This window comes from Echinops telfairi, unplaced genomic scaffold, assembly GCF_000313985.2.
Source record: "Echinops telfairi isolate 266 unplaced genomic scaffold, ASM31398v2 ScPeMD7_7468;HRSCAF=8506_0, whole genome shotgun sequence".
Taxonomy (NCBI): Eukaryota; Metazoa; Chordata; class Mammalia; order Afrosoricida; family Tenrecidae; genus Echinops; species Echinops telfairi.
In genome coordinates this window covers 62717048-62743297 of record NW_022111369.1, presented here as the reverse complement: position 1 = coordinate 62743297, position 26250 = coordinate 62717048, and the positions used below count along the sequence as shown (strand labels likewise).

Here is a 26250-nt window from a genome sequence, read left to right as displayed (position 1 = left end):
AATGGTTGTATGAGCTCCCAAGAAGATGATTTAATGGTTAAAAAAAAAGAACTAAGTCATATCTGGCTGGCACTAAGTGAGAAGCATCTTTGTAGCGCAATGGTTAAAGCACTCAACTGCTATGGAAAGGTTGGCTGTTGGTCCGCAGGAGAAAGTTGCTGCTCTCAAGATCCTTGTTGTTGCTAAGTGCCATTGAGTTATTTCTGACTCATAGTGACCTTCTGCACAACAGAACGACCCCTGCCTGGCCCTGTGTCATCTCACTAATGTTCTTATGTTTCAGCCACGGTGTCTGTGCATCTTGTTGAGGGTCTTCTTTTTTGCTGCCCCTCCACTTTACCAAGCAGGATGTTCTTCTCAGGGGACTGCTTTTTCCAGGGTACTTGAGAGGAAGCCTCTGTATCCTGGCCTCTGAAGAGCATTCTGGCTGTACTTCTTCCAAGACAGATTTGTTTGTTCTTTTGGCAGTCCACGGTACTTTCAATATTCTGCACCAGCACCATAATTCAAATGCAACCATGCTTCTTCTGTCTTCCTTATTCAGTGTCCAACTTTCATATCTACATGTCATAAAGAATACAGCTTTGGAAACCTTTGGGGACAGTTCTACTCTGCCCTGTCTAGTCACTGTGAGTTGGAATCCACTTGGCAGGGGTGGAAGTGGTTTGGGTTGGCGGGGGGAGGGGGGCAGTTGTACAGGACACGGGGTGGGAGGCCCAAAGGCTGAAGGGAGAGTTTCAGAGTAGGAGTTGGCGTGATCTTAGGGACACGTGGCCAGAGTTAGCTGGGCTCTCCCCAAGTCCAACAGCATTCGTCATCACTGCCTGTTCTCCTGTTCTTTATCACAGGAACACGTGAAAGCGTAACCGTGGTTCTCCAACTTTCTGTTTAGAATGTGTCCATTCATATTATTGTGTGAACATTTTTATATTTTCTACATGGGGTGTCTAATATAATTTTTAATGGCCACATTACATCAGTTACTTTTTGCACCTATCGCATTGTATTCTTTTGGATGCTTTTTCCCTGGGATGAATTCCCAGGAGTGGGGCTGCTGTGTTCAAGAGTGTGGATAATTTTCTGGGTTTAATATTCCATCGATTCATTTCAAGAGGCCAATCTGTTAGCGAGGATGTGGGAGGGCAGTGCTAAAGGTTTGAGAAGGCTGAGGTTGACTGTGAAAGCCCCACGTTCCTTTGCAGAGTCTGCGCTCGGATTGAGCCTCCACTGAACTCCGTCAGACATTGACGGGGGACGTGAACAGTCCCGCCTCAGACTGAGTGCATTGGGAAGTGGATCACTGGAGATATGTAAACTTAGGTTCAACTTTAACATGTTATCAGTACTTTTCTTCTCTGACCAATTTGTAATTTGTTCTAGTTCCTATTATTTTCTACTTTCTTTTGGATTGAGGTGTTTCTGTGCTTTATTTTCTTGTCTTTTTTTTTTTTTGGTATGATTTTCTTCATATGAGATCCAGCATAGCTAATACTAGATTAACAGTTCCTCGGGGTTATGGCAGGGAAGATAGGTGGGCGGGGTGGGGTGGGGGTGGGGTGGTGTTAATGAGGAGCTAATAATTCTGGGCACAGGAATGAAGAAAATGTTCTTAAACTGATTGTGGTGTTGATTTCACAACTCTTTTTATTATAGGCCAATAATATGGGGGGGGGGAAATTGGAGCATCAAATATGGAGATTTTCTGTGGAAGCCTGCCGCACCTCACACCCACTGGACTCTGTGTGCTCTCTCTGCTAGGGAGTAGGGGTCGGGGTGGGACCAGAGTTAGCTGGAGGTGGGGGTTGTGGCTGGGTAAGTGGAATTTTGCTGCAATTTGGTCTCTGATTTTTTGTTTTGGGGAACTCTCATCAGAAATAGAAGATGTTGGAAAAGGTGTATGTCTGAGTAGAAAGGGCAGAAACGAAGATAGTCCATTCTCCTGGTTCTAGAACTTTGGTAGTGGGGCAGAACAATTTCATCATTACAAGTTTTAAATGATCTCATAATTTGATTGTAGCTTTTACCATGGTAATGTTTTGTTCAAGTTCAACAATTAAACCATGTGGTATATATCATTAGGAATTTGTAATATTTTGGATCAATGATTTTATTAGCAAATATTGCTTTTAATAGCTATTTTTCTGCCTGTATTTTAATTGTTTGCAATGAGCCTTCTTCTTTTTTCTCTTCACAGAAAAAATACAGAAAAGGGTTTATTGATGTTTCAAAAATCAAGTGTGTGGAAACAGTGAAGATTGAAGATGGTGTCATTCCCTGCCAAAATAAATACCCATTTCAGGTGAGCTGGTATGTTTGCGCCACAGTGTGAGACCGGGCTCGGATCCTTCACATGGCCATGAAGTGCCGTAGCAGCTGACATTCCGGTTCATTGGGCATTCTCACATCGGTGCTTCACAAGTGGCTGGTTGCTGGATAAGTCTTGGTCTGTTATAGGTCCTGAGTCTCTCAACCAGAGACCCAGTGTACTGTACTGCTATTCTGAGATGTGACAGAGAGATAAGACCGGGCGTTGGGGGTTTGGCTGAAATATGTGGGAAGAACTTTTCTCTGTGAAGTTGAAAGGCTGAGAAGGGCAGCTGTGAGCTGTGTGAATAGACATGAGTCTACATGGCTGCGTGTGAGGAGAAAGATAGCGTCAGGCTCATGGGTGGACTAGTGTTCAGACTTGCAAAAAGGACTGTCATGTTATTTCCTTTTTCCTTTCATACAGATTCTATCACCCAGAGCAGGTACATATCACACTCTCCTCAGTGAGGACTGAGGGAATTGTGGCTCACAGAAATTGAGGCTGACCAAAGTCACTGTAAGTTAGCAGCCTTCCTAGAACACACACTCACAACCCATTGCTTTAAAGTAGACAGTATGGCAGCCCGACTAGCATCTTGGTGCACACATGCCTTGTTGAACCGTAATATCTAGCTGGCAACAGACACACTAGTATCCTTCTTTAGGATCTAACCTCCAGTTCTCTGGTTGAGAAGACTTGCAATCTCTCTGTTGAGCAATATACATGTCAAGTAAAATTGACTTTGTACCTATGGCTATGGTCTGCAAGGCTGGCAGTTCAAAATCACCAGTCACTCCATGTGAGAAAGACGGGGCTTTCTACTGCCATAAAGAGTTACAGCCTCAGAATTGCACAGAGGCAGTTCTACCCTGTCCTGTAGGGGCGCTGTGAATTGGCATCGACTTGACTGACGGTGGTGAGTTTGGTTTGGTGATCTTACGATGTTCTGGGGGAAAGGGGGGAAAAATATATAAAATATATATATATATATTTAAAGATGTTTTACAACATGGTATCTCAGTGAAGTTTAGGGCTATTTTAAATTGTGTCTATGAAAATTATCAATTAAATATAAACTAAGCGGTTTCAGAATTAGGATGATAGTCAAAATTTAAAACCATATTTAGATTACTTTCCATTATGATGACAATGTATAGGCAAGTTCAAGTCAAAGCTGAAGAAAATTAAAATAATACCACAAGAGCCAAAGTATGGCTTTGAGTGTGCCCTATCTGAACTTAGAAACCACCTCCAGAAAAGGTGTGGTGACTTGCCGCTAGTGATCGAAGACTAGATGCCCTGTGGGATGACCTTGAGAACATCATGCATGGCAAAGAGGGAAAGACTCCTGTTTTTACAAATGAAGGAAGGAAAAGACCCGAATGAGTGTCAGCAAAGACTGAAGCTTGCTAACGCTGCTGGAAGGAGTGGTGTAAAGGACCGAACAGAGGGTTTCAGAGGCTTACTCTCAAAGACAAAGTATCATAGTCAAGTGTGAAAAAGATGAGTTAGAAACCAAAAGGGAAGAACAGCATGGCCTTTCTCAAGCTGGAAAGGCTGGAGAATAAATTCAAGCCACAAAGTTGTGATAGTGAAGGAGTCTACGAGCAAAATATTGGATGACGTAGGAAACATCTAAAGAAGATGGAAGAAATATACAGACCCACTGAACCGAAAAGAATTGGTCGACATTCAACCATTTCAAGAGGGTCAGGAACTGATGATATTGGAGGAAGAATCCAAGATGTACTGAAAGCAAAAACCAAGGCTCCAGGAATTGATGGAATCCCATTGAAATGGTTCATCAACTGAATGCAGCCCTGGAAATGCTCACTTGACTAAGTCAAGAAATTTGGAAGACAACTACCTGGTCTACCCATTGGAAGATCTGCAAAAGGCTTCTTTAAAGTATTAGAAAGCTGAAGGTCACTTGGTGGACTCCGGTGGGCCTGACCAAGCCATGGCACTTTCCAGCACCTCATATGCAAGTCAAAGCTGGACAGTGACTTTGTAAGACTGAAGAGGGATTGATGCACTTGAGTTACAGTGTTGGTGACTGTTGAAAAATGGACCACGGACAGTTGAAGAACAAATAAATCTTTCTTGGAAGAAGTACAGCCAGAATGCTCCTTACTGGTAAGGGTAGTAAGACTTTGCCTCGCCTATTTTAAACAAATGATCGGGAGGGGCCAGTCCCTGGAGAAGTTCATCATGGGTTGGGGTCAGCGAGCTAGAAGAAGACCTTCAGTGAGCTGGATTGGCACTGTGACTGCACCAATGGGTTCAGACATAACCTTGTGCATGAGGACGGCCCAGGACCAGGCAGTTTGGTGTTCTGTTGTAGACCAGGGTGCTGTGAGTAACAGCACTAAACCCAACAGCAACAATTGTGGCAACAACACAGGAGGAAGCAGGACTACATTTACTTTTCCTTTTCTCATTTCTCATTTTACATCTGTCATTTCTCAGTAGAACAATAGAGTAAAACGATTAAAGAGATAACCTGAGTACAAACTGCACAGTCTGTCACTGACCTGCTCTGTGGCCTTGTACAAGTCACTTACCTCTCAGCACATCTCAGACGCTGGAAAACAATAACAATAATAGCACTCACATCAGAGAGTTATTGTGGCAGTTAACTGAGGTGGTGTATCATTAGCTTAAACTTATAAGAAAAAACAAGATAATTATTAGTTTCTATTATTGTTATTATTGCTTTTACTACTACATCTGTTTCTGCTGTTAACACTATATACTTATCCCCAGATCTATAAATAAGTCATATTTAAATCCTCTTTTAATTTGCATATGTTAAGTATATATGCAATTTGCTGTGTGTGTGTGTGTGTGCGTTGTATTACATCTGAAGTTCAGCAGAGAGTCAGTCGTACACACTTCTGATGACAGTTAGATATTTGAGCCAGTGGGTGGGGAGTATATGAGCCTCATTATTGTGGGCTCAGAATGAGGATTTGTTTTTCCAATTCAAGCCAGCTGTCTCAGTGATAGTACTGTGTGAAATGGAGGTAGCTTGCATGTTGCTATAATTCTGGAAAGTATGCCACCCATGGTGGGCAGGTTCAGTGGAGCTTCCAGACTAAGAAAAATTAGGAAGGAAAGCCTGGTGAGCTACTTCTTCTAAAATTGGCCAATGAAGACCTTATGAGTCGCAAGAGAATATTATCTGATGCAGTTGCAATAACCACAACCAACTGTGGGCTTGATAAAATACCAAACAATCTTGCAGATGGCAGAGAGCTGAGCAACATTTTGTTCCGTTATACCTAAAGGCACCGTGCGTCCGTGGAAGCCTGCTGGATAGCAGCAAACAACAGTCATTTGGTTGTCCGAGTCAAGGGAACCAGGTTGTAAGCTCTAAATTGGCTAAGAGTGATAATACAAATAGGGATGACAGACAGCATTGCAGCCTTGAAACATTTTTAACTGTCAAGATGAATAAATATGAAATGAATGAAAATCAGTCTTAGAAATGGAGAAGTGGTAGACTTCAGCCTTAATTGCAATTAAGTCAGCAGATTTTGAAAAGGGGAAAAATATCCTTCTTTTATTAAAACAAAAAAGCATAAATCCTACTTTACCATCTAAATAGTGCAAGTTTGCATTAGGTCGAGATGCCAGAGAATGGAAGGGTGAAAAAGAAAAGAAAAGAAAAGAAAAGAAAAAGGAATAAAAGAACTTTTCCAAAGCTACCAAGAGAAAGTGGAGGTTGCTTGTCTCCAAGTATATTCTCACCACTAGGAAAAGATAGGACCATGTTGGTGGTGCAAATGCACTGAGCTACTAACAGAAAAGCTAGGAGGCTCTAGTCTCCCCAGAGGGACCCCAAATAAAGTCCTGGCAATCCACTTCTAAAAAGTCAACCATCGAGGTGCCCGGCTATCAAAAGATATAGCGCCTGGGGTCTTAAAAGCTTGAAGATAATCAAGCGGCCATCAAGCTCAGAAGCAGCAAAGCCCACATGGAAGAAGCACCCCAGCCTATGCAACCACGAGGTGTCGAAGGGATCAGGTATAAGGCATCATCAGAACAAAAAATCTTACCATAGTGAATGATGGGGGGAGTGCGGAGTGGAGATCCAAAGCCCATTAGTAGGCCACTGGAGATCCCCTTGCAGAGGGATCTCGGGGAGGAGATTAGCCAGTCAGGGTGCGATGTAACAATGATGAGAAATACAACCTTCCTCTAGTTCCTAAATGTTTCCTCCCCGCTCCCACTACCATGACTCGAATTTGACCTTGCAAGTCTGGCTAGACCAGAGGATGTACGTTGGTACAGATAGGAATTGAAAATACAGGGAATCCAGGGCGGACGAGCCCTGCAGGACCAGTGGTGTGAGTGGCGAAACAGGGAGGGTAGAGGGAGAGTGGGTAGGAAAGAGGGAACCGATTACAAGGAACTATATGTGACCTCCTCCCTGGGCAACAGACAACCGAAAAGTGGGTAAAGGGGGACGTCGGACAGGGCAAGATATGACAAAATACCAATTTATAAACTATCAAGGGCTCATGAGGGAGGGGGGAGTGGGGAGGGAGGGGAAAAATGTGGACCTAATGTCGGGGGTTTAAGTGGAGAGAAAATGTTTTGAGAATGATGTACAAATGCGCTTTACACAATTGATGTGTGTATGGATTGCAATAACAGTTGTATGAGCCCCTAATAAAATGTTTAAAAAATAAAAAAAAAAGTAAGAAGTCAACCATCGAAAATCCAGAAATTGGAATTGATGCAATGGCATCTGATTAGGAAGGTGCCTAATCAAGGGCAAAGTAGCCAAGTCTCGCCTTTGTTGCTAAAAGCCTGGTAAAGATCGGCATGAATCTGATCCTCACATCACGGGGATGAATCCAGTCCTCACCTTACTTCTCCCTCCTCCTTGCCAGGGGCCCACGTAGCACTCTCTGTCTGCTTCGAGCTACCAGGAACCCGGGCCAGAGCTCACAAGTTAGAAGAACATCTTTTAGCCTGCTAAATAGGCCATTGTCAGCCCCTGAATGTCTCTCACTGCCTCTGTAGATTCCATACTTCTACTGAAAAAACTTAGACCCTCACAGAGAGTCTACCATACTTATGGCTTCATCTTTATTTCAACCAAAAAGAATCCAAGCGAAGAGATCCATAAGGTGAGGTCTAGCAGAGTTCCAGCCCAGTGCTTCCATATCCCAGAGAGCTGTGCACTGCCTTCTTCTGAACATGGCCAACAACTGAGAATCTCATCTGAGCCTTAGGATTTCCAGTAACTTAACAAGCCTCCCCATGTGACCATGGTCAATTAAATCATGCCTCTCATGATTTAGCATCAGGCCCCTGGGTGTTTCCTCCTGGTCTGGTCAACGCCCACTTATTAGCCTCAGGTGTGGTCCAGCACTCTGGATTCAAGACCAAAGGCCAAGTTGCTTTTAGCCAGGTGACTCAACACTGCACAGAAGGGATGGAGATAATAAGGAGGAGCCAGCTGCCTAGAGAGTCACTTCTTTGATCAGTCATTTCTGTTGGCAGCTGGGGATTCCTCAGGAGGTTGTGCTTCTTTGCAAGATTTGAGCCTAAATATAACATCTGTTTGATCTCTCCTCCACCACACTGCCATTAAATGTCCATTGACAAATGAATGTGTGAATGAAGCTATAAATAAGAGGTAGGGTATGGATGTGCTAATAGCATTAGTAAGGGAGAGTACTTCCTCCTTGTTGGAACTGGCATCAGTGCCAAGCCCCCTCCCCTGACAGCTTCTGCTGTGATGGGGTGACTTATCACCAGGCGGGAAACTCGTGAGAGTTGTGGCGCCTCTCATTCATCCTGCACATGGGAACGACATAAAAGTACCTACAAGGATACCAGTCCTCAAATCTCTCTTCCAACAGCCTGCCAACCTGCGGAAGGTGCCAGCATTTGAGATTTATTATTTGAACTTAAGGGTGATGTCCCCAGGGTAGACCCCATGAATAGAAACAGAACATCTTCAGAGATGGGGCCAGAAGGTGAGCCCCTCAGGTCAGAAGGCACTCAAAATGCAACTGAGGAAGAGCTGCCTTCTCAAAGTCAAGGTGATCATGATGATGCAAATGGAGTAAACCCTGGAAGAGTAAAGCTGATTCATTGCTGATGGGTCACAACTCAATATGAGAAGAAAAAGTTGCAAACATCAGTTAATAACCAGAACTTGGAATGTATAAAGTATGAATCTAGAAAACTTGGAAGTCATCAGAAATGAAATGGGAGGCATAAGAAATGATGAAATCCAAGCGCTGAAGGGGATATTTCAAATGGTGAAAGACTTTTTGGGCCCCATGCTTCGTCATGTCGAGGGATCATGAGAACCAGGAGGGTCCTCAACAAGATGGACTGACACTGGGGCTGCATGCATCGATGGCTCGAGCAGAAGAACCCCTGAGAGGATGGTGTGGACCTGGGCTCGGTTTGTTCTGCTGTACCCAGGGTCTCTACGAGTCAGAACCAGCTCAATGGCACTGACGACGGCGCCATGTCTAGAAATGCCTCATAAAAATGCCGCGGCCCGAGTTAGCAGCATCATGTGCCAAACTAGTCTTAGTTATCAAAATTCTGTATTTGGATTTTTTTTCTTTTTGAGATTAGCTCATTTTAAAACACACCAGTCACAGGCTCACGGAACTGGCCGTTAAGGGCAAACTGACAGACCAAAGGAAGAAAATTCCTGGAGTTCAAGTCCCAGGCTTAATTTTACCACAGTTCAAATGGCTCACTCTCCGGAGTCCCTTTTTCAGATTCTGTGTAACCGGTTAGCCACTGTACTGATTTATTGCGGCAAGAGATGTGATACTGAAAATGGAGCCCATTTAGCAGATACATAATTCTGAAAAAACACTGGAGTAGAAGCTTCCCTATTACACCAAGTTTATCTAAGGATTAGCAGAAGCCCCGAGATGTGGGAACCAGCCTGGCCAGTGTCTTCTATGGAAGCATAAGCCTTTGCAATACGTGTACTCACTGAATGTGGAAAGTAAGAAATAGATATAATTGATGTTTAATCTGTCACTTGGTAATAATTGATATTGAGTGCCTGAGGTAACAGGGAGCCCTGGTGGCACAGAGCTAAAGCACTTGGCAGCTCAATCTCACCCACTTTATTGAGGGAAAAGTGAAAGCTGAAGCAGTCTGTTTCCATAAAGCTGCACAGTGTCAGAAACTCTGCATGGGGTACCGTAGAGTCTGTCCTCTGTCGACCCTGTGAGTCAGAACGGACTTGCTGGCGGTAGGTTTGGGTGGATGGTGTGAAGGGCACTGTGTTAGATAGACACGCTATGTCCATGTCTCACTAACTCCTTCATGTTTTTTTCCAGGTTGTTCATGATGCTAACACGCTTTACATTTTTGCACCCACTGTACAAAGCAGGGACCGGTGGGTAAAGAAGTTAAAAGAAGGTAAAAATAAAAACCACTGTGAAATCTTGATCTGTGAAATATGAATGGTCAGAATGTTCACACATAGCATTGCTATGACTAAAACTAAAGTATGGAAACGGTACCCACTGTATTTATCATCCATTAATCTCCAAGGACTTACTGTAAGTGATATTATCACCTTGACCATAATTTCCCTTTTAAATAACCAGTTCCTCCTAGTGGCATTTAAAATGTTTCTAAGAAAATGATGCTCTGATGTAAGATACCATATGTTTGAAGGTGGTACAGTGCTGGGCTTTTAGTATCAACAAGATATGGTATTTTCAAAGAACTAGCTCATGTAGTTGGCATTTACTCAAGAAGTCAGTGGTTTGCTTGTATGGAAAGTGTTGAATTGGGTAATTTGTTCTATACAATCCTCATCACAAGGCGTGTTATGGATGGGGAGGGATACTGGTTGGCTGACTTTTGCGTTTTTCCATCATGTTCCAGTAGCAGTTAACATCTAGTAATTAGAACACACCATCAAAAAAGGGTGTGAGTGAGAACCAGGTGATTTTTTTTGGAATGCCCAGTCATGAGCTGTTGTGGTAGCTGAGGAATAAGTCAGGATTGTTTTAGAAAATATCCTGCTGAAGACAAAGCAGGTGCATAAGCAAATGTGGCGAAGAAAGCTGATGGTGTCCGGTTATCAAAAGATATAGCATCTGGGGTCTTAAAGGCTTGAAGGTAAACAAGTGGCCATCTAGCTCAGAAGCAACAAAGCCCACATGGAAGAAGCATACCAGTCTGTGTGATCACGAGTTGCTGAAGGGATCAGGTATCAGGCATCATCAGAACAAAAAATCTTACCATAGTGAATGAGGGGGGTAGTGCGGAATGGAGACCCAAAGCCCATTTGTAGGCCACTGGACATCTCGTTACAGAAGGGTTTCGGGGAGGAGACAAGGCAGTCAGGATACGAAGTAGCAAAGATGAAAAATACAACTTTCCTCTAGTTCCTAAATGCTTCCTCCCCACCTACTATCATGATCCGAATTCTACCTTGCAAGTCTGACTAGACCAGAGGATGTACACTGGTACAGATAGGAACTGGAAACGCAGGGAATCCAGGGTGGATGATCCCTTCAGGACCAGTGGTGTGAGTGGCGATACTTGGAGGGTAGTGGGAGGGTGGGTTGGAAAAGGGGAGCTGATTACAAGGATCTACATGTGACGTCCTCCCTGGGGGACGGGCAACAGAAAAGTGGGTGAAGGGAGACGTCGGACAGGGCAAGATATGACAAAATAATAATTGATAAATTATCAAGGCTTCATGAGGGAGGGGGAAGCAGGGAGGGAGGGGAAAAAATGAGGCCCTAATGCCAGGGGCTTAAGTGGAGAGCAAATGTTTTGAGAATGATGAGGGCAATGACTGTGCAAATGTGCTGTACACAATTGATGTGTGTATGAACTGTGGTAAGTGTTGTATGAGCCCTTAAAAAAAAAGAAAACCAAAAACTGAAGAAAAAAAAGAAAAGAAAATATCCTGTCACCTTCTTTGTCCCATTAACGATGACTGGATCTGTGAATTACAGAAATAAAGAACAACAACAACATTATGATTAAATATCACCCTAAATTTTGGGCCGATGGAAGTTATCAGTGTTGCAGACAAACGGAAAAACTAGCACCTGGATGTGAAAAATACAATCTTTTTGAGAGCAGTAAGTATTTGTTTTCGTCTATAATTATGAATGTATGTTCTGTCCATATGGCGAGAAAGATGCATGATTACTTTGTCAAGCAGTTAGAAAATTGTGTATAAACGATTTTATTTTGATTAAGTGTGGCCTGCATGCATTCTAGCACACTGTAAGTGTAAGTTGGCGTATTTTGTGAGACTAAATTGTAAGACTATCATTAGCAAGGGACTACCTCATGAAAATTCAAAGTTCTGTTCAGGAAAACTTGTAATTCCACGTTTAAGCTTGCTAAAACTGAATCTACGGAACACCAAAACCCACTGCAGCACCCTCAGCAGCTTGTCTTCACTTTGATGGTTAGGGAGACGGTGAGACATGGTTGTGTCCTCTTCAGCAAGCAAGCTTTCCAAGGTGTGTAGCTAGAAACCTCAGCCACGGTGCATCTATTAGCTGAGCAGGAGTTATTGTCACCCCTATGGGGTGTAGTAGATTTTAGCATTGGCTTCACAGACTTTTGGATCAATAAGGTGTTCACAATGATACCCAGGTATGGATGAACAGTACACAAATCTATTACAAATCATTGAAGTAAAAATCACACTTAGGTGTAAGCTACGTATACACAGAGATTCAACTTTGTTGCTGCTCTGAGAAGACCCATGATTAGTGGGTTAGTGGATCGGGCTCATGGCAGAATCCTCATGTTCCATCTAGGAGAATATGATTTGGCACAGTGGTTGCAACTATGGGCTCAAAGGTGGTGGCCTTGTGAGGATGGTGCAAGATTTTCTGCTGTTGTGCATAGGGTCGCTGTGAGTAAGATCGACTCAGCAAGCAACAAGTGTGGGAGACGTCAGGTTCAATTCCTGGGCAGTGCATCTTGAGCACAGCCACTACTTGTCTGTCAGTGGAGGCTAGCTGTTGCTGTGATGTGGATAGGTTTCAGTGGAGCTGCCAGACTACGACAGACTAGAAGGAAAACAAAACAAAAAAAGACCTGAAAACCTACTTCCAAAAATCAGTCAATGAAAGCCATATAATTCACAATGATCTGATCCCAGTTGTGCTTGGGGTCTCCATGAGTCAGAAGTCAATTTGGGAGCAGCAAAAACAACAATTATTGATATGCTATGTTAAGCGGTTCTCAAGAGAAGCAAAACCAGTGATGCTTATCTGTATATGTGTATAGAAATAAATTTATATCAAGAAATGGCTCAGGTAAATACAGTCCAGTCCAAGTCCATGGGTCAGCCATTAAGTGGAAGTTTCTTCTGACTCGTGTAACTATGGGCTAGGAAGCAGGAAGACCACAGACTGGTGGATGCAAAGTGAAATCCACGGTTAGCAGTCCGCTGATGGCTCCCGGGATCAGGATGCAATATGGCAGGAAGTTGACAAACCAGAATACAGGATCCAGCTGCAGTAGAAGTAAAGCTTTCCCAAAGAGTCTGCTTAAGAAAGGATCAGACCACATCCCTGAGGTACCTTTCTTCCAATTGCATCCAGGTTGTGACCTCATCAAGGAGGCTGCATTCCACCACATCTCCTCGCTGCTCACAGAGTTGATTCTGTGATGCTAGAGCCCATCATGGAGTTAATTACATTGTGTTATATCATATCTCAGGAATTACTACCAAATCACTGAGAACACTAACCCAGCCAAGTTGACACACAGTCTAGCTATCACATATACCACACTTTTTCATTCTTGCTTGCATGATGCAAGATGCAAGATGCTTGCTGTGTCAACTACATCCGCGTGACCAAGCTTCTGGATACAAGTAAAATTGCTGTGCTCTAGGGATGCTGCATTGTGCACCAGGCCGGGCCAGATGACTTTTTTGGTCTATCCAGCCCTCAAGTCTGAGTGCTGGCTATGTGACTTTCCTTTGATGGCCTAACATTACTTTAGCACATTAAAATGAAAGCCCAAGTGTCTAAGGCTATTATTTATATTCTTAAATTTTTTCCCCTTAAGGCTTAGTCATTTGTGTAAAATCCTAACTTGCTGTAAAATACAAAACAACAAAAAAAGTGTCTTCAACTAGAGAAAATGTCTTTCAATCTCATGTAATAACCCCTCGGTGGTGTTTGGCCCAGGGCTGGTAGGAATCTGCTTCAGTTCTAACTTTCTCTTCCTGATAGCAACGAGGGAGTAAAGTGGCCATGGGTGTCCAAGGGGAAACTTTTAAAGGTGGAATCTGAAAATGATGCCAACAGTTGTGCACAGAGCCTTTTAATGTGAATTTGGCCCCATGGCTGCCACATCTAACTGGGAAATCATATCTTCAGCTGGGTGCAAGTGCTCGCCAGAACTCTAGTACTGTAGACTAGAGATGAGACTGACCCAACTTGTTTATCTTCCTGTGTGTTCTTGTTCCTTTTTCCTATTTCCTGTGGATCCGACCTGATATGTGGAACGTCTGACATATACAGTGGTGGCGAATGCAAAGAAAAATGACAAATCCTGGTGGCATTGCCAGTCTATTTAGGAGGGCAGAAAGACAAGCTGACTCTGAAATAAAGACCAGCGGGGCGAGTTCTGTTCCAGGAGGGTGGGATCAGCAAGCAGCCCCCGACTGAGAGCAGGAGCAGCAGGCGTGTCGTCTCGGGGCCCACTCTGCAGTTCTCCTTCAAGCCACCACGATCTCATTCTGTGGATGGTCCGGAGGTTCCATTTTTGATCCGGTTTTCATTGTTGTCCTTTTCAGGTATAAGAAAAGCACTACCTCCAGCCCCAGAAATAAAGAAGGTAAGGGGCCTTGACCTGCTGGAAGCATTTGTGGTTTGCTGAGAGCGTTTGTGTTCATTCCTATGACAGCTGGTTTCCCCCAGGATCACAGTTATGATCAAGCGTAGATGGGCTGTGGCTTTTTTGAATTGGGTCTTGGTGTCAAATGATATTAATTGATCTGTGGCCTTGTCTTTTGGCTTAAAGAGTTCTATAAGAAGTGTGGGTGCTAAAGGAATATTTCAAGCGTAAGGATGACTTCGGTGACTCCGTGCCTTGGAGGAGGGAGATGTGGGGAGAAGAGCATGCACTTGAGACCAGGCGGCACCCAGTCTTGAGTCTGATAGGAGGGACTTCGTTGGATTCCTTAGATTGTTTTCTGAACTGCAAAATGAAAATCCTAGGGGACCCAAAGGCAGATTGAAAACAACAACATAGATCCCGGAATGAATTTTGGGCTCGCATTAAATCCTAGCTCCAACTTCAGAACAATTAGGTTTTACATCATGGCCCTGCTCAATACTCACCCTCGGGAAGGGTACACAGAAGGTATGGGTGCTATGGCAAAGTGTGGTGAAGAAGTTAGATGGTGCCCACTATCAGATAAAGTAGCATCTGGGGTCTTAAAGGCTTATCTCCAAGCAAAGAGCCATCTAAGTGAGATGTCAACTAAGTCTACAGGGAAGAAGCACACCCACATCCGTCACCGAAGGATTGTAACTCAAAGTCAAAGGAGGGAATGGTATCAGAGCCTAAATTGTGAGAATCTGGTTTGTAGAAGGCCATGGATGACAGTGGGAGCCCAAGATACATTTGTAGGATCTACACAGGACATAAGCCTCCAGTGATTTCTCTTTGTCCATTACAGAGGGATGGGAAGAAAGTGGTTACCAAATAGAGTGCATTAGAGAGATGATTATAGGAGATCAAAATTATAAACCTGACTTGAATGGTTAAAATTTTGTCCGTTGATCCCCTCTCTGATGCCTGTTAGGCTTGATCTGGTTTTCAACATTTTCTGTTTTTTTTTTCTTTTTGTTTGTTCATATTGGGGTTTATTTCAGATGTGTTATGTCATTGGGGGTCAACCTCTTGACTCTTCGTTATATGTATGTCTGTTTTTCAGTATGTGAAACCCAGGATTGATGAAACTATAGGAACAGCAAGTAGAATAAGGCTTTCTGAGGGATACGGTAGTGGTGGTGGTGGTCCAGGGTGAGGGTGGGGGTGGGGTGGGGTGGAGGGACAGTGCTAAAAGGGAGCTGATGGCAAGGAGTTCAGGAAGGAAACCAATATTTTGAAATTGATTGTGGTAGCAATTGTACAATACTGCTTGAGGTGATTGAATGATGGAATATGATATCTGTGTTAAATCCCAATAAAATGGTTTTGGGGAAAAAACCCAAAACAAGCAAGCATGGATAAGGGGGTTGGGGAAGTGTTAGGTACTAAGCAGTGTGCCTTGCTCATAGTAGGTACAAAACACCAGACCAAACCCATTGCCATCGAGTTCATTCCAACTCATAGTAGGGTTTCTGGGGTGGTCAGTCTTTCTCAGCACAGGCAGCCTCATCTTTCTGCCTCACAGAAGCAGGTGGAATTGAACCACCAGTCTCGTATTTAACAGTCTTATCCTAGCAGATGGCCAGAACTCCTTCATCAATGGCACAAAGGAGTATAGGAGTATACATTCTTTTGAGTGGGAAGAAAATTCTCCAAACCCATAGCTATTGAGTCAATGCTGATTCTCATCAGCCCTGTAGGACCAAGTAGAACTGCCTCTGTGGATTCCGAGGCTGCTAACCTTTCTAGCAGCAGAAAGTCTCATCTTTCCCCCCAAGACCTGATAAAAGGATCTGGAGTGAGTTGTCTTTCTGGCAGACCTTTTGCATGGTGGGTCTACCGATAGTCCTCTTGGCCCCTGTTCGCATATTGCCCACTCCTCTTCCTGAAACACTCCCTGACACGAAGCAAAAGCATGTTCTATTTAATAGCACTTTTGTTCATCAAAAAGCCAGTAGGATCATCTTCAAGCTCATGAGAGGGGTAACTTCATGTTGATGTGCGGTTTCTCTTTTATTTTGTGAAGTGTGAATCATTGAGGGCTTTGCTCCATGCCCAATTTAAGCAAACATCTGAACTTCCAAACAATATTTTCCTTCTTTAGCGAAGGCCTCCCCCACCAATTCCTCCTGAAGAAGAAGAGAATAGTGAAGACATCGTGGTGGCGATGTATGACTTCCAGGCAACGGAAGCACATGACCTCCGATTAGAGAGAGGCCAAGAGTATGTTATACTAGAAAAGAATGATGTCCATTGGTGGAGAGCCAGAGATAAATATGGGTAAGTATTCTGTGTGTGTGTGTGTGTGTGACACACAGTGGGTTGGTGGAGCTTGAGTGAGACGAGGACACACTCTGTGCTGTCGTGCAATGACACTGGATCAGCTGAATGGAAAGAAAAGTGCACATTATGACTTCGAAGTACCACCATATATCCATTAATGGTCAGTTAACACATGTAAGTCAATCAAACCTCTCTGTTCTGAAATTAAAATACACGCGTCTCTTCCTCGTCTGTGATAACTTTTATTTCATTATTTTGACTTGAGAGGACGTTGTACCGTATACCGCCCTCCCTAACATGAGTGTGAGGTACAGAGGATAACATGAGCATCATTGTTAACATATACATTGTGTTCACAGGTCTCAGTGGACACATAGTATCATTGTTGCTGCTCGGTGCCGTGGGATTGGTTCCACCATAGCCACCCCACGCACCACAGACACGCGCACACGCAGGGAGTTAAACAGCAAGCACTCTTCATTCGTACCTTCCCAAGTGTATTGAACCTGCTGTCTTCTTTTCTCAGGGGGGTGGGTGGGTGGGGAGAATTACTAGGCGCCCCCTGGTGGTGAGAAACTTTTGTAGTCTTGCCCATCATCCGAGATAAAGCTTCTTTTGCAGCTCCTCTGGATGGTTCTACAACCTGCAGGACGTGATAGTGCCCACTTTGGTAAACACTGATTTATATACTAGATAGAAAGGAAAAGAGAAGATAATTTAAGATGTAAAGGAAACAGTGAGTCCTTTCAACCTCTTTCTGGTTAAATATGTGCGTAAACAGACCTAAGCCTCTTTTACGCTTTATTAAGAAACCAGCTTCCCGTGCTTACTCCTGAAATCCAAACTCGGGTTGGTTCTGAGCTCTTACCCCAACGCCCAGTGCCTCACCCCACCCCCAGTGCCAACTCTCTGTTGCTGGGAGTCTGCTCTCGTACAGACATGACCTTTAGGGGAAATGATGCTTCAGTTACTCAGGAAGGGAATCATCTTTGTTCGTCTTAAAAAGCCCTCAGGAAGCCGTGGCAGAGTTTATCTGCAGTCTGTCTTCCTTCTAGGAGCGAAGGCTATATCCCCAGTAACTACGTGACACCGAAGAAGGCCAGCAACTTAGACCAATATGAGTGAGTAGATGCTCTTTCTTCATTTTCCTAACTCCATAAGGCAGTTTGAGGATCAGTAGATATTTCTCATTGTTGGACATCCCCTTACAGAAGGGTTGCGGGGAGGAGAAGAGCCAGTCAGGGTGCAGCATAGCAACGAGGAAACATACAATTTCTTCTAGTCTTTAATGCTTCCTCCCCCCACTATCATGATCCCAATTCTACCTTACAAATCCGGCTAGACCAGAGCATGTACACGGGTACAGATAAGAGCTCAAAACACAGGGAACCCAGGACAGATAAACCCCTCAAGAACCAATTTTGAGAGTAGCCATACCAGGAGGGGAATGGTAAGGTGGAGGGAGAAAGGGGGATCGATCACAATGATCTAACTATAACCCCCTCCCAGGATGGAGAACAGAAAAGTGGGTGAAGGGAAACATCAGTCAGTGTAAGACACGAATTTTTTTTTATTTTTATAAATTATCAAGGGAGGGAGGGAGGGTGAAGGACAGAGGGGGAAAATGAGAAGCTGATACTAATGGCTGAAGTAGAAAGAAAATGTTTTGAAAATGATGATGGCAACAAATGTGCAAATGTGCTTGACACAGTGGATGGATTGTGATAAGAGTTGTACGAGCCCCCATAAAATGATTTTTACAAAAGGTATTGCCAACATATCCTGGTGCAGTACAAGGCCTTGTGAGACTGATCTCCTATAGCACACCTTACCTGGAGGTGCTATATGTGAATGCAGATACCACGGAATGGGCTTTAAGCAGTGACCACAGAGAAGAAGCTAACATTCACAGCTTATGTGACTTAAGAAACAAGAGAATGTGTTTCTTCTACGGGGGTCCTTGGGGCGGAGTAAGGGGGGCAGCGGCAGAGGCAGTGGTTCAGGGTTTTGCTGCTAACCAAAAGTTTGAAGGTTCAAACCCACAGGAGACAGTTGGACCTATCTGCTTCGAGACATAAAGATGTTCAACCATGGACATCTGTGGGCAAGTCCCCTCTGTCCTCTAGCGTCACCAGGAACTGGAATCACCTCGGTAGGAATGGGCTCATTTACTCAAGAAACAGGAATAGAGTTTCTAGAGTGGCCTTAAAAAAACAAACTCATGCGAGTCCCCAGACCTAACTCATTGGGTCTCGGGACCGCCCGGGGCTTGCACCTCGGTCCCTTTCTCCGCTCTCCCTTCCCTCCCAGGAGTTCTTTCCCTGCCTCAATAAAATCTTTCCTAACCTCTTAAAAAACAAAACAAAACAAAACCCAAACATGTTTATTGTTTTTTTCTGAATATAATAGAAATATATTATTATTATGGATACATGAATATATACCTGAGTGCTCAGTGGTGGGCTTGCACTAGGTTGTTTTAGGGATCGTATTATATAAAAATGACAAGCAGAACCTCTTTCTGGTTATCTGCTTATGATAGATCTCTAAAACCTAAGTATTAGGGTAAAGGCTAAGTATGATCTTTTTTGATCTATGTATGAAAGGATCCGAGGTTGCTGCATGGAGCAAATAGTCAATGCTCTCAGCTGGTCCTCAGAAGGGCTGAGATTCAAGTCTACCTAGAGGCACCATAGAAGAAATGCCTTATTTAATAAAAAAAATCATTGAAAACTATGCTCTGGAGCATTGTTTTACACCGACCTTGATGGGATGACCATGGTTCAGAGTAGACTTGATTGCAGCGTTTGGGGGTTTTGCTCTCTTTTAATGAGCTGCCACATGCTGCCTAATTGCTTTCCCCGAAGAGTTTAGTGGTCCCTGCCCACTAGCAGTGAGTGGCTGGGTGGCTTTAATGCAAGGTGCATGTTTGCCAAACACTCTTTTGTGGTCATTCGGAGAAAGTCACTTTCTTGATGCTTTACTCATTTCATCAAGAGAGAACGCCAACCCAGTCTCTTCCTCTGTCTATGCCACTGTTTGTCACACGAGTGCCCCTTACGGTCTAGAGAAGGACTGATGGGCTCAAAGTCACAGCACTGATCATTTGAACAATAGGTAAATCAGTCCTTTTGTTCCTAAAGGCATCTTGGGAAAATATCACAATATCCATCGTTAGGGCAGATGCTAAGAGGTGAAAACGGGGGCTTGATGTTAAGGCAGGCTGACTGAGCACTAAGTGATCATTTGCAGACAGAATTGGAAGGAAGAAGAAGACACTTCTCATCTAAACTTCTCTTATGATGCCCAGAAATTCAATGGCAGATTTTTAGAGAACAAGGTTTAGGATCCATTGCCAGGAGTTTGGGGGATCGATCTCAATTTGGAAACTGTCTGTCTTCTCAGGGACTCCCTTCCTACTCTGTGAGTCTCCTGAGCTGTACTGAGGGTGGGCTTCAGGTGGGAAGGCCCGTGCCTCTGTCCAGAGCAGGCTTCCACTAGCACAGCCCCATGAATTGGCCAACAGCCATGGAAAGACACCCAGACCGCTGTGTTTGGCCTTCAGCTTTGAACTCTTATTTTGTTTCACCTTTTTGAGATGAATTTTTAATGGGCCAGGGACTCTTCACGTTGGCCATAGGCCCTGAGCCTTCAAAGGTTATTAAACCAGTGTGGTCCCTAAGGATGTGTGAATTTCCCACCCCTGGTGGGATGGAGGGGAGGGTTAAGATTCAATCTGAATTAAAGGCAATATTGGAAAATGACATTGTCTGCAGGTTTGAGTCCGAGGAATAACATTCTTTTTTGCTGTAATTATAGTAGTGAAAATGGTAGAACTGATCTTTCTGTAGAGCAATGAAGAATGGCCTAAGGACATCATGACACAGCTACACAATTTTATAGAGAGAACCATATTGATTTGCAAAGATGTCCATTATCTCCTGGTCTATGAAAATTTCAGATGAGGATATAGCAAGTGTAGTTTGATCCCACTTTAATAAAAATGGAGGAGAAATGTATGTATGTAAAATATGAGTAGGCAAAAGGTCTCGAATTAAACTCATTGAAATGTTTCTAGTCATTTGTTATTGACATTGCAAGTGACGCTTGCTTGTTTGTATGTGCTACTGCTGAGGAATATGGCTTTGCTCCTCCTGAAGAGAATGAAAGCCATGGTGGGAACGCCCAAAGCCTTCAGTGTAGCTTTTCTGTGCAGGTGGTACTGCAGGAACACGAACAGAAGCAAGGCCGAGCAGCTCCTGCGAAATGAAGTAAGTGCTCCTGCGTGTCCCCTGGGTGTGGTCTGCACCCACGGTCCCTCCCCAGCTCCCTCGGGAGTGCTTCTGTCCTCTGTGTGCTCAACGCCTAAACAGAGAAGTCACCAGACCGTCAGTAACGTTGAATTTTGCTTTTATTCATTCATTTAATGAATTAGATGTGGACACAGGTATGCTTTATATCCTGGGTGACTTTTTTTCCTCTATTCTCTCTGCTAATGAGTTATCATTTGCTTCTTTGATTTTAATCGTTAGAAGTGTTTCCCCTTTCTGCACGACGCTCTAGTATTATTATTACTTTGGTAAAATGTGTATAACAAAGCATTTGTCACTCCAACCAGCTTGACACACGCAATTTAGTAGCAAAATTTACCTTCCCCCTGTTGTACAAGCATCACCATTATGTGTTTCCAAACCTTTTCACTGCCTTTATCAGAGACTGAGTAGCCTGTAAGCAATATTTCCCCATTCCACTGTCCCACCCCCTACAGTAACCACTAATAAACTTTGAACTCTATGCCTTTGCCTGTTTGGGATGTTTCCTAGAGGAGGCCCGGATAGTGTTTGTCCGGTTTTCATGCTTCATCAGTATCATAGCAGACACAGAGATGTCCTTTCTCTGGACGACGTTAGGTGTCTCTTTATGGTGTCTTTCGGTTTCAAATCCTGTAGCTTGACATTAGCTGAAATCTATCTCTTACCAAAAGGGGTTTCAGTGTGATATTAAGCTGCCTTAAGAAATCAGAGTGTTGACCACCTTACACTTCAAAAGGAGAGAAGCAACAAGCGATGGCGCAGCAGGGAGAGAGTGGCAGTGGGCTGCTGAGAGAGCCCACCTCAGCCTTTCTGGGTGAGCTTCCGTGTCTGCAAGAGAAGGCAGTAGGATCAAAAACAGCCTTTTCATTTACAGTCTAGTTATGCTACTTACTAATGGTATAGTTCCCAATCTTTAAAGCCTTGCTTTCTAATTTATCTCCTGCTTTTTGCCACCAGTAGAGATTTTGTTAGCTGCTGTTTTCTGTAGTTTATGTGCAGAAAGTAAGACAACAACAAAAAACCAAAACAACTCATTACCATCAAGTTCATTCTGACCCGTAAGAACCCTATCGGACAGGGTTGAACTGCTCTTGTGGGTTTGTGTGTTAGTCTGGGTAGACTAGAGAAACAAATTCATGGACACTCATATGTGTATAAGAAAGAGCTTTATATACAAGAGCAGTTGAATATTGAGAAAACATCCCAGCCCAGTCCAGATCAAGTCCATAAGTCTGATATTAGCCCATATGTCCAATAACAGTCTATGAAGTCCTCTTCAGATTCATGAAACACATGCATTGACACCAAATGCAGGAAGATGGCAGGCCGGTGTGTGGGAAGTCTTGTGGATCCAGTGGCATTGTAAGCATCTCGACACTGGCAGGGCTCTCCACTTGGCTTCTCTGGCTCCAGAGGTCTGGCCCCATCAGCCTCTCTCCATATGTCTTCTCCACAGGGATGTCTTGCATGTGTCCTGCCTCCAGTGAGCTATTTATCTCCATAGCGCCTCCAAATGAGGTCATCAAGCTACTACTTGATTGACAGGCTACACTCCACCCCCTCACTCTGAATCCTCAGATTATGTAACTACCACAGTTTCCAAGGTTGCAGCTCTTTACAGGAGTAGAAAGCCTCATTTGTCTTTCTCCCAAAGAGTGGCTGGTGGTTCCTAACAGCAGACCTTGCCATAAGCAGCTCGGCAGATAGCTTGCTACACCCGAGTGCCCCAAAGAAAGTACAGAACAGGGTGAATTTGCTTGATTCAAATTACATGTAAGTAGGCCTGATCCTCCCCAGGCTCTGGGCCTCTTCAATGGCATTTCCAAGGAGGCACTGCCTCTGTGTGATGTGGGGCAAGTTATGTTACCTTTCTGTGTCCCTTATTCACATTATCTGTGATGTAAGGTGGAGCTAACACGAGAACCTACCTCATTTTGATGATTAAATGCATGAGCCTATTAAAATAGAATACATTCTCAATCAATAATGTCATCCTTTTAAAGGGGCCTAGGTAGTACAAAATGAGCTATACTGGTGTGGTGATGAGTTAGGTTGCAAACCATAAGGTCAGCAGTTCAAAACTACCAACAGCTCCTCTGGAGAAAGACGGGGCTTTCTACTGCAGTGAAGAATTACAGGATCGGAAATACACAGAGGCAGTTCTAGCCTGGCCTGCGGGGGCGCTGCGAGTTGGCATAGATTTGACGGCAGTGAGCCTTTGCTTGTTTTGGAGTTTTTCAGGGGTACCAATAGATTTTGCACACGACCATACTCTGAAAGGCTGGCACTTCCAACCCCCTCAGAGGCTTTGTGGAAGAAAGACCTACAATCTACTTTCATACAAAATTCCCACCAACAAATAGAAAGAAAGTGTTTAGAAAATGATAATGGCAACATATGGATAAGTATGCTTGATACAATTGATGTATGGATTGTTATAAGAGCTGTAAGAGCCTCCAATAAAATGATCTTTGAATAATGATAAAAAAATTACAGCCAAGACAACACTGTGGTGCAGTTCTACAGTGTAACACCTGTAATACCTGGGGTCCCCAGAAGTCAACATCAATTCAACAACAGCAAACGTTACGCTTTTCACTAAATCGGTGATTGTTATTCTTTTGTACTGGTGGCATGGTGGGTTACGGACTGGGCTGCTGGAAACAAGGCCAACAGTTCGAATCCACCAGATGCTCCGTGGAAGAAAGACGAGGCTTTCTACTTCTGTCCAGAGTTACAGACAGGGAAACCCACATTGGCAATGTTGTTCTCTCCTTTAGGGCTGCTAAGAGTGAGAGTCTACTCAATGTCAGTGAATTTGGGTTTTTTGTTTACATAACTAATAAAGTAGTTAGTGTCCCTAATTGTTCTTACAGATGCTTTGGTGGGGCCTTACATAATTCCATGCGTGGCTAAGAATAAAATGTGTTTTCTTTTCCAATGATAAATTATACTTTTCATCCTATGTAAATTTTAATGCAACAGACTGTCTTGTTTTGAGTGGAGAAGTAGTTGAGGCTTGTGACTTTTATTTCTTGATCTGCAGTTTGAAACTTCAGAGGTATTTATCCTCCAGGCATCTAGTGTCGTTCCTGCCTTTGATTTTTTTCTGCATGAGCGCCCTGTGTCTTCAGCAATTCTGCTATGAAGAGTGAAACTAGACGGTGCCTACCAAGGGGATTCAGAATTTTCAATTAGGTTCTCATAAAAAAACACCGAGACATTTGCAAGAAAAATACGATGAGGATGAAAATGATACCGAGTCAAGTCTCAAAGCTTAGAACTGAGAAGTATATAAAATGAAACCCGGTCACTAAGAAATATCATTTTTATAACTGTTTTTCCACACATTTAGGACCTAGAGGAATTGTGAGAATCCTGTCTGTTGGTATGGTGGGGACATCCTTAGAAATTATCTTGCTGGAATATGTCACAGCAGTGTGTGGCATGGTAGTTTGTGGTTGTTGGGAATTGTGAGTGTGTGTATTTATTTTTAATGAATTCCATGGCCAATTAATGTGAAGACTGGTAGGAAGTTCAAACACATTGGAGAGTCCATGAGCCCTGTTGGTAAAACATGCCACTCTAAAGCAGATCTTCCAGCCAAGGAGACTAATCTTAAGATCCTAAGATCGGGTTCTGGGATTTTTCTTCTAGGTTTTAATATTTTTCACTGAAATTTCAAAAATGATCCCTTTGAATTTTAGGACAAAGAAGGTGGTTTCATGGTAAGAGACTCCAGTCAGCCAGGCTTGTATACAGTCTCTCTTTATACAAAATTTGGAGGGTAAGTAGACCTGTTCTGTTTTTTAATTTCAAATTATTGTATGGACTTCCAATGGAGTTTGTTTAGTTTCATACTTTGCAAAAAAAAAATGGTGCTACATTTCAGCCTTTAAAAGGAAATCCGACTTTGATTTCTAAAGCCTATCCTATTTTTTGATATCTGTGTTTTCAGTATTTTACCCACAACGTGTGTGTGTGTGTGTGTGTACGTATGTCACTGAGAATGACTAGAATCTTCAGTAAGAGTCACTATGTAGTGATTATGCACTATGCTGAGTGCTCTGGTGATGCTATGGGTGAGGCAGTGGGATACTAGCCTTAAGCTCAGTGCTCAAACCCACCAGCTGCTCCACACGAAAAGGTGATACTGTTGGCTCCTGTAAAGATTCACAGACTCAGGGACCCTATGTAGGAGCACCACGAATTGAATTTGACTCCATGCCTGTGGGTATATGCTAAACACTTGAGACTTGCTAGCGTAGTAGTTTATGCATTAGGTTGCTAACTGCAAGGTCAGTAGTTCGAAACTACCAGCTGCTCTGTGGGAGAAAAATGAGGCTTTCTGTAAAGTGTTACAGTCTCAGAAACCTACAGGGCTTGTTCTGCTCCATCCTATAGGGTGGACTACATGTCAGAAGCACTTTGATGGCAGTGAGGATTGGGGAAGATAGCACAGTGAGCATCGTAGACCCAGACCTGCCCTCAAATAGCTTAGTGGCTACGGATAAGCAAGTAGGCAGCCTTAGTGATCTGCGCCCAGCTATATCTGAGTTAGTCCTGAAAGGTTTCCTAGGAAGCATCCAAACTGAAAGCTGACTGGAGGGTCGGGAGAGTTTCTGTTGCTAGAAACTGCACTCCTCAGGGTGCAAGAGCCCCCAGGTGCAGGGATGTCCTGAGTGTGGGGAACTGAAACAAGTGTATTCGGTGCTGTGGGCAGGGCCGAGTAAAGGGAGGCGAGAGACCAGGTTGTGGTCACCAGAAGGAACGTAAGCTTTGTCCCTGGGAGCAATGGGGGTTATTCTGAAGTGGTGATTTAGCAAGAGATAATAGGAAAAGGTGTATCTTCTAGAGAGATCATGATCATGGAATTTTCACCTTTGCTTGTTTAATTTATTCACTTTTAGTGGAGTAAGGAGATGTGTCCACATTTACCAGAGGGGAATAAAAAGCTAATCTCTCTTTTGAAGTGCTCACCTGATGCTGGGGCTGCTAATCTTCTCTTTCACCAGCCAAGTCTGTTGCTGGTGAACAATGCATGAAAACGTTCCTCCTGCTCAGGTGGAAAGCAAAGTATAGAAGAGCACGGGGCCCAGGAGAATTTATACCAGGAAGGAAATGTGCTTTTGGGGGGAAACCTCTTAAGAACCACGTTGCATGATTCCAATTTAGTTGACACATTTTATTTCTTGTTACAGAGAAGGGTCCTCAGGTTTCAGGCATTATCATATAAAGGAAACAACAACATTGCCAAAGAAGTATTACCTCGCAGAGAAGCACGCTTTCAGTTCAATTCCTGAAATTATTGAATATCATAAGCACAATGCAGCAGGTAAGCTGTTAAAAATCGACTTCTAATTTAAAACAGTTTTGAAATGGTTGATCAGGTCCCTGATAAATTCATGGCATTTAAAAAGTAAACAAAAACATCTTATTGAACACAAGTAGAGATAACATTAAAAA

At 43.5% G+C, this 26250-nt stretch overlaps 1 protein-coding gene across 1 annotated transcript in view; it reads left to right on the top strand.

The window, feature by feature from the left end:
- TEC (tec protein tyrosine kinase) overlaps positions 1 to 26250 on the top strand; it is a 136483-nt gene that overhangs the window by 94658 nt on the left and 15575 nt on the right. The window contains exons 3-11 of the mRNA XM_004706275.2: positions 2195 to 2299; positions 9646 to 9727; positions 11287 to 11415; positions 14106 to 14146; positions 16293 to 16468; positions 17527 to 17592; positions 20688 to 20742; positions 24492 to 24571; positions 25986 to 26119. Coding sequence (XP_004706332.1) covers positions 2195 to 2299; positions 9646 to 9727; positions 11287 to 11415; positions 14106 to 14146; positions 16293 to 16468; positions 17527 to 17592; positions 20688 to 20742; positions 24492 to 24571; positions 25986 to 26119 — 868 coding nt within the window. The remainder of the gene's footprint in view (positions 1 to 2194; positions 2300 to 9645; positions 9728 to 11286; positions 11416 to 14105; positions 14147 to 16292; positions 16469 to 17526; positions 17593 to 20687; positions 20743 to 24491; positions 24572 to 25985; positions 26120 to 26250) is intronic.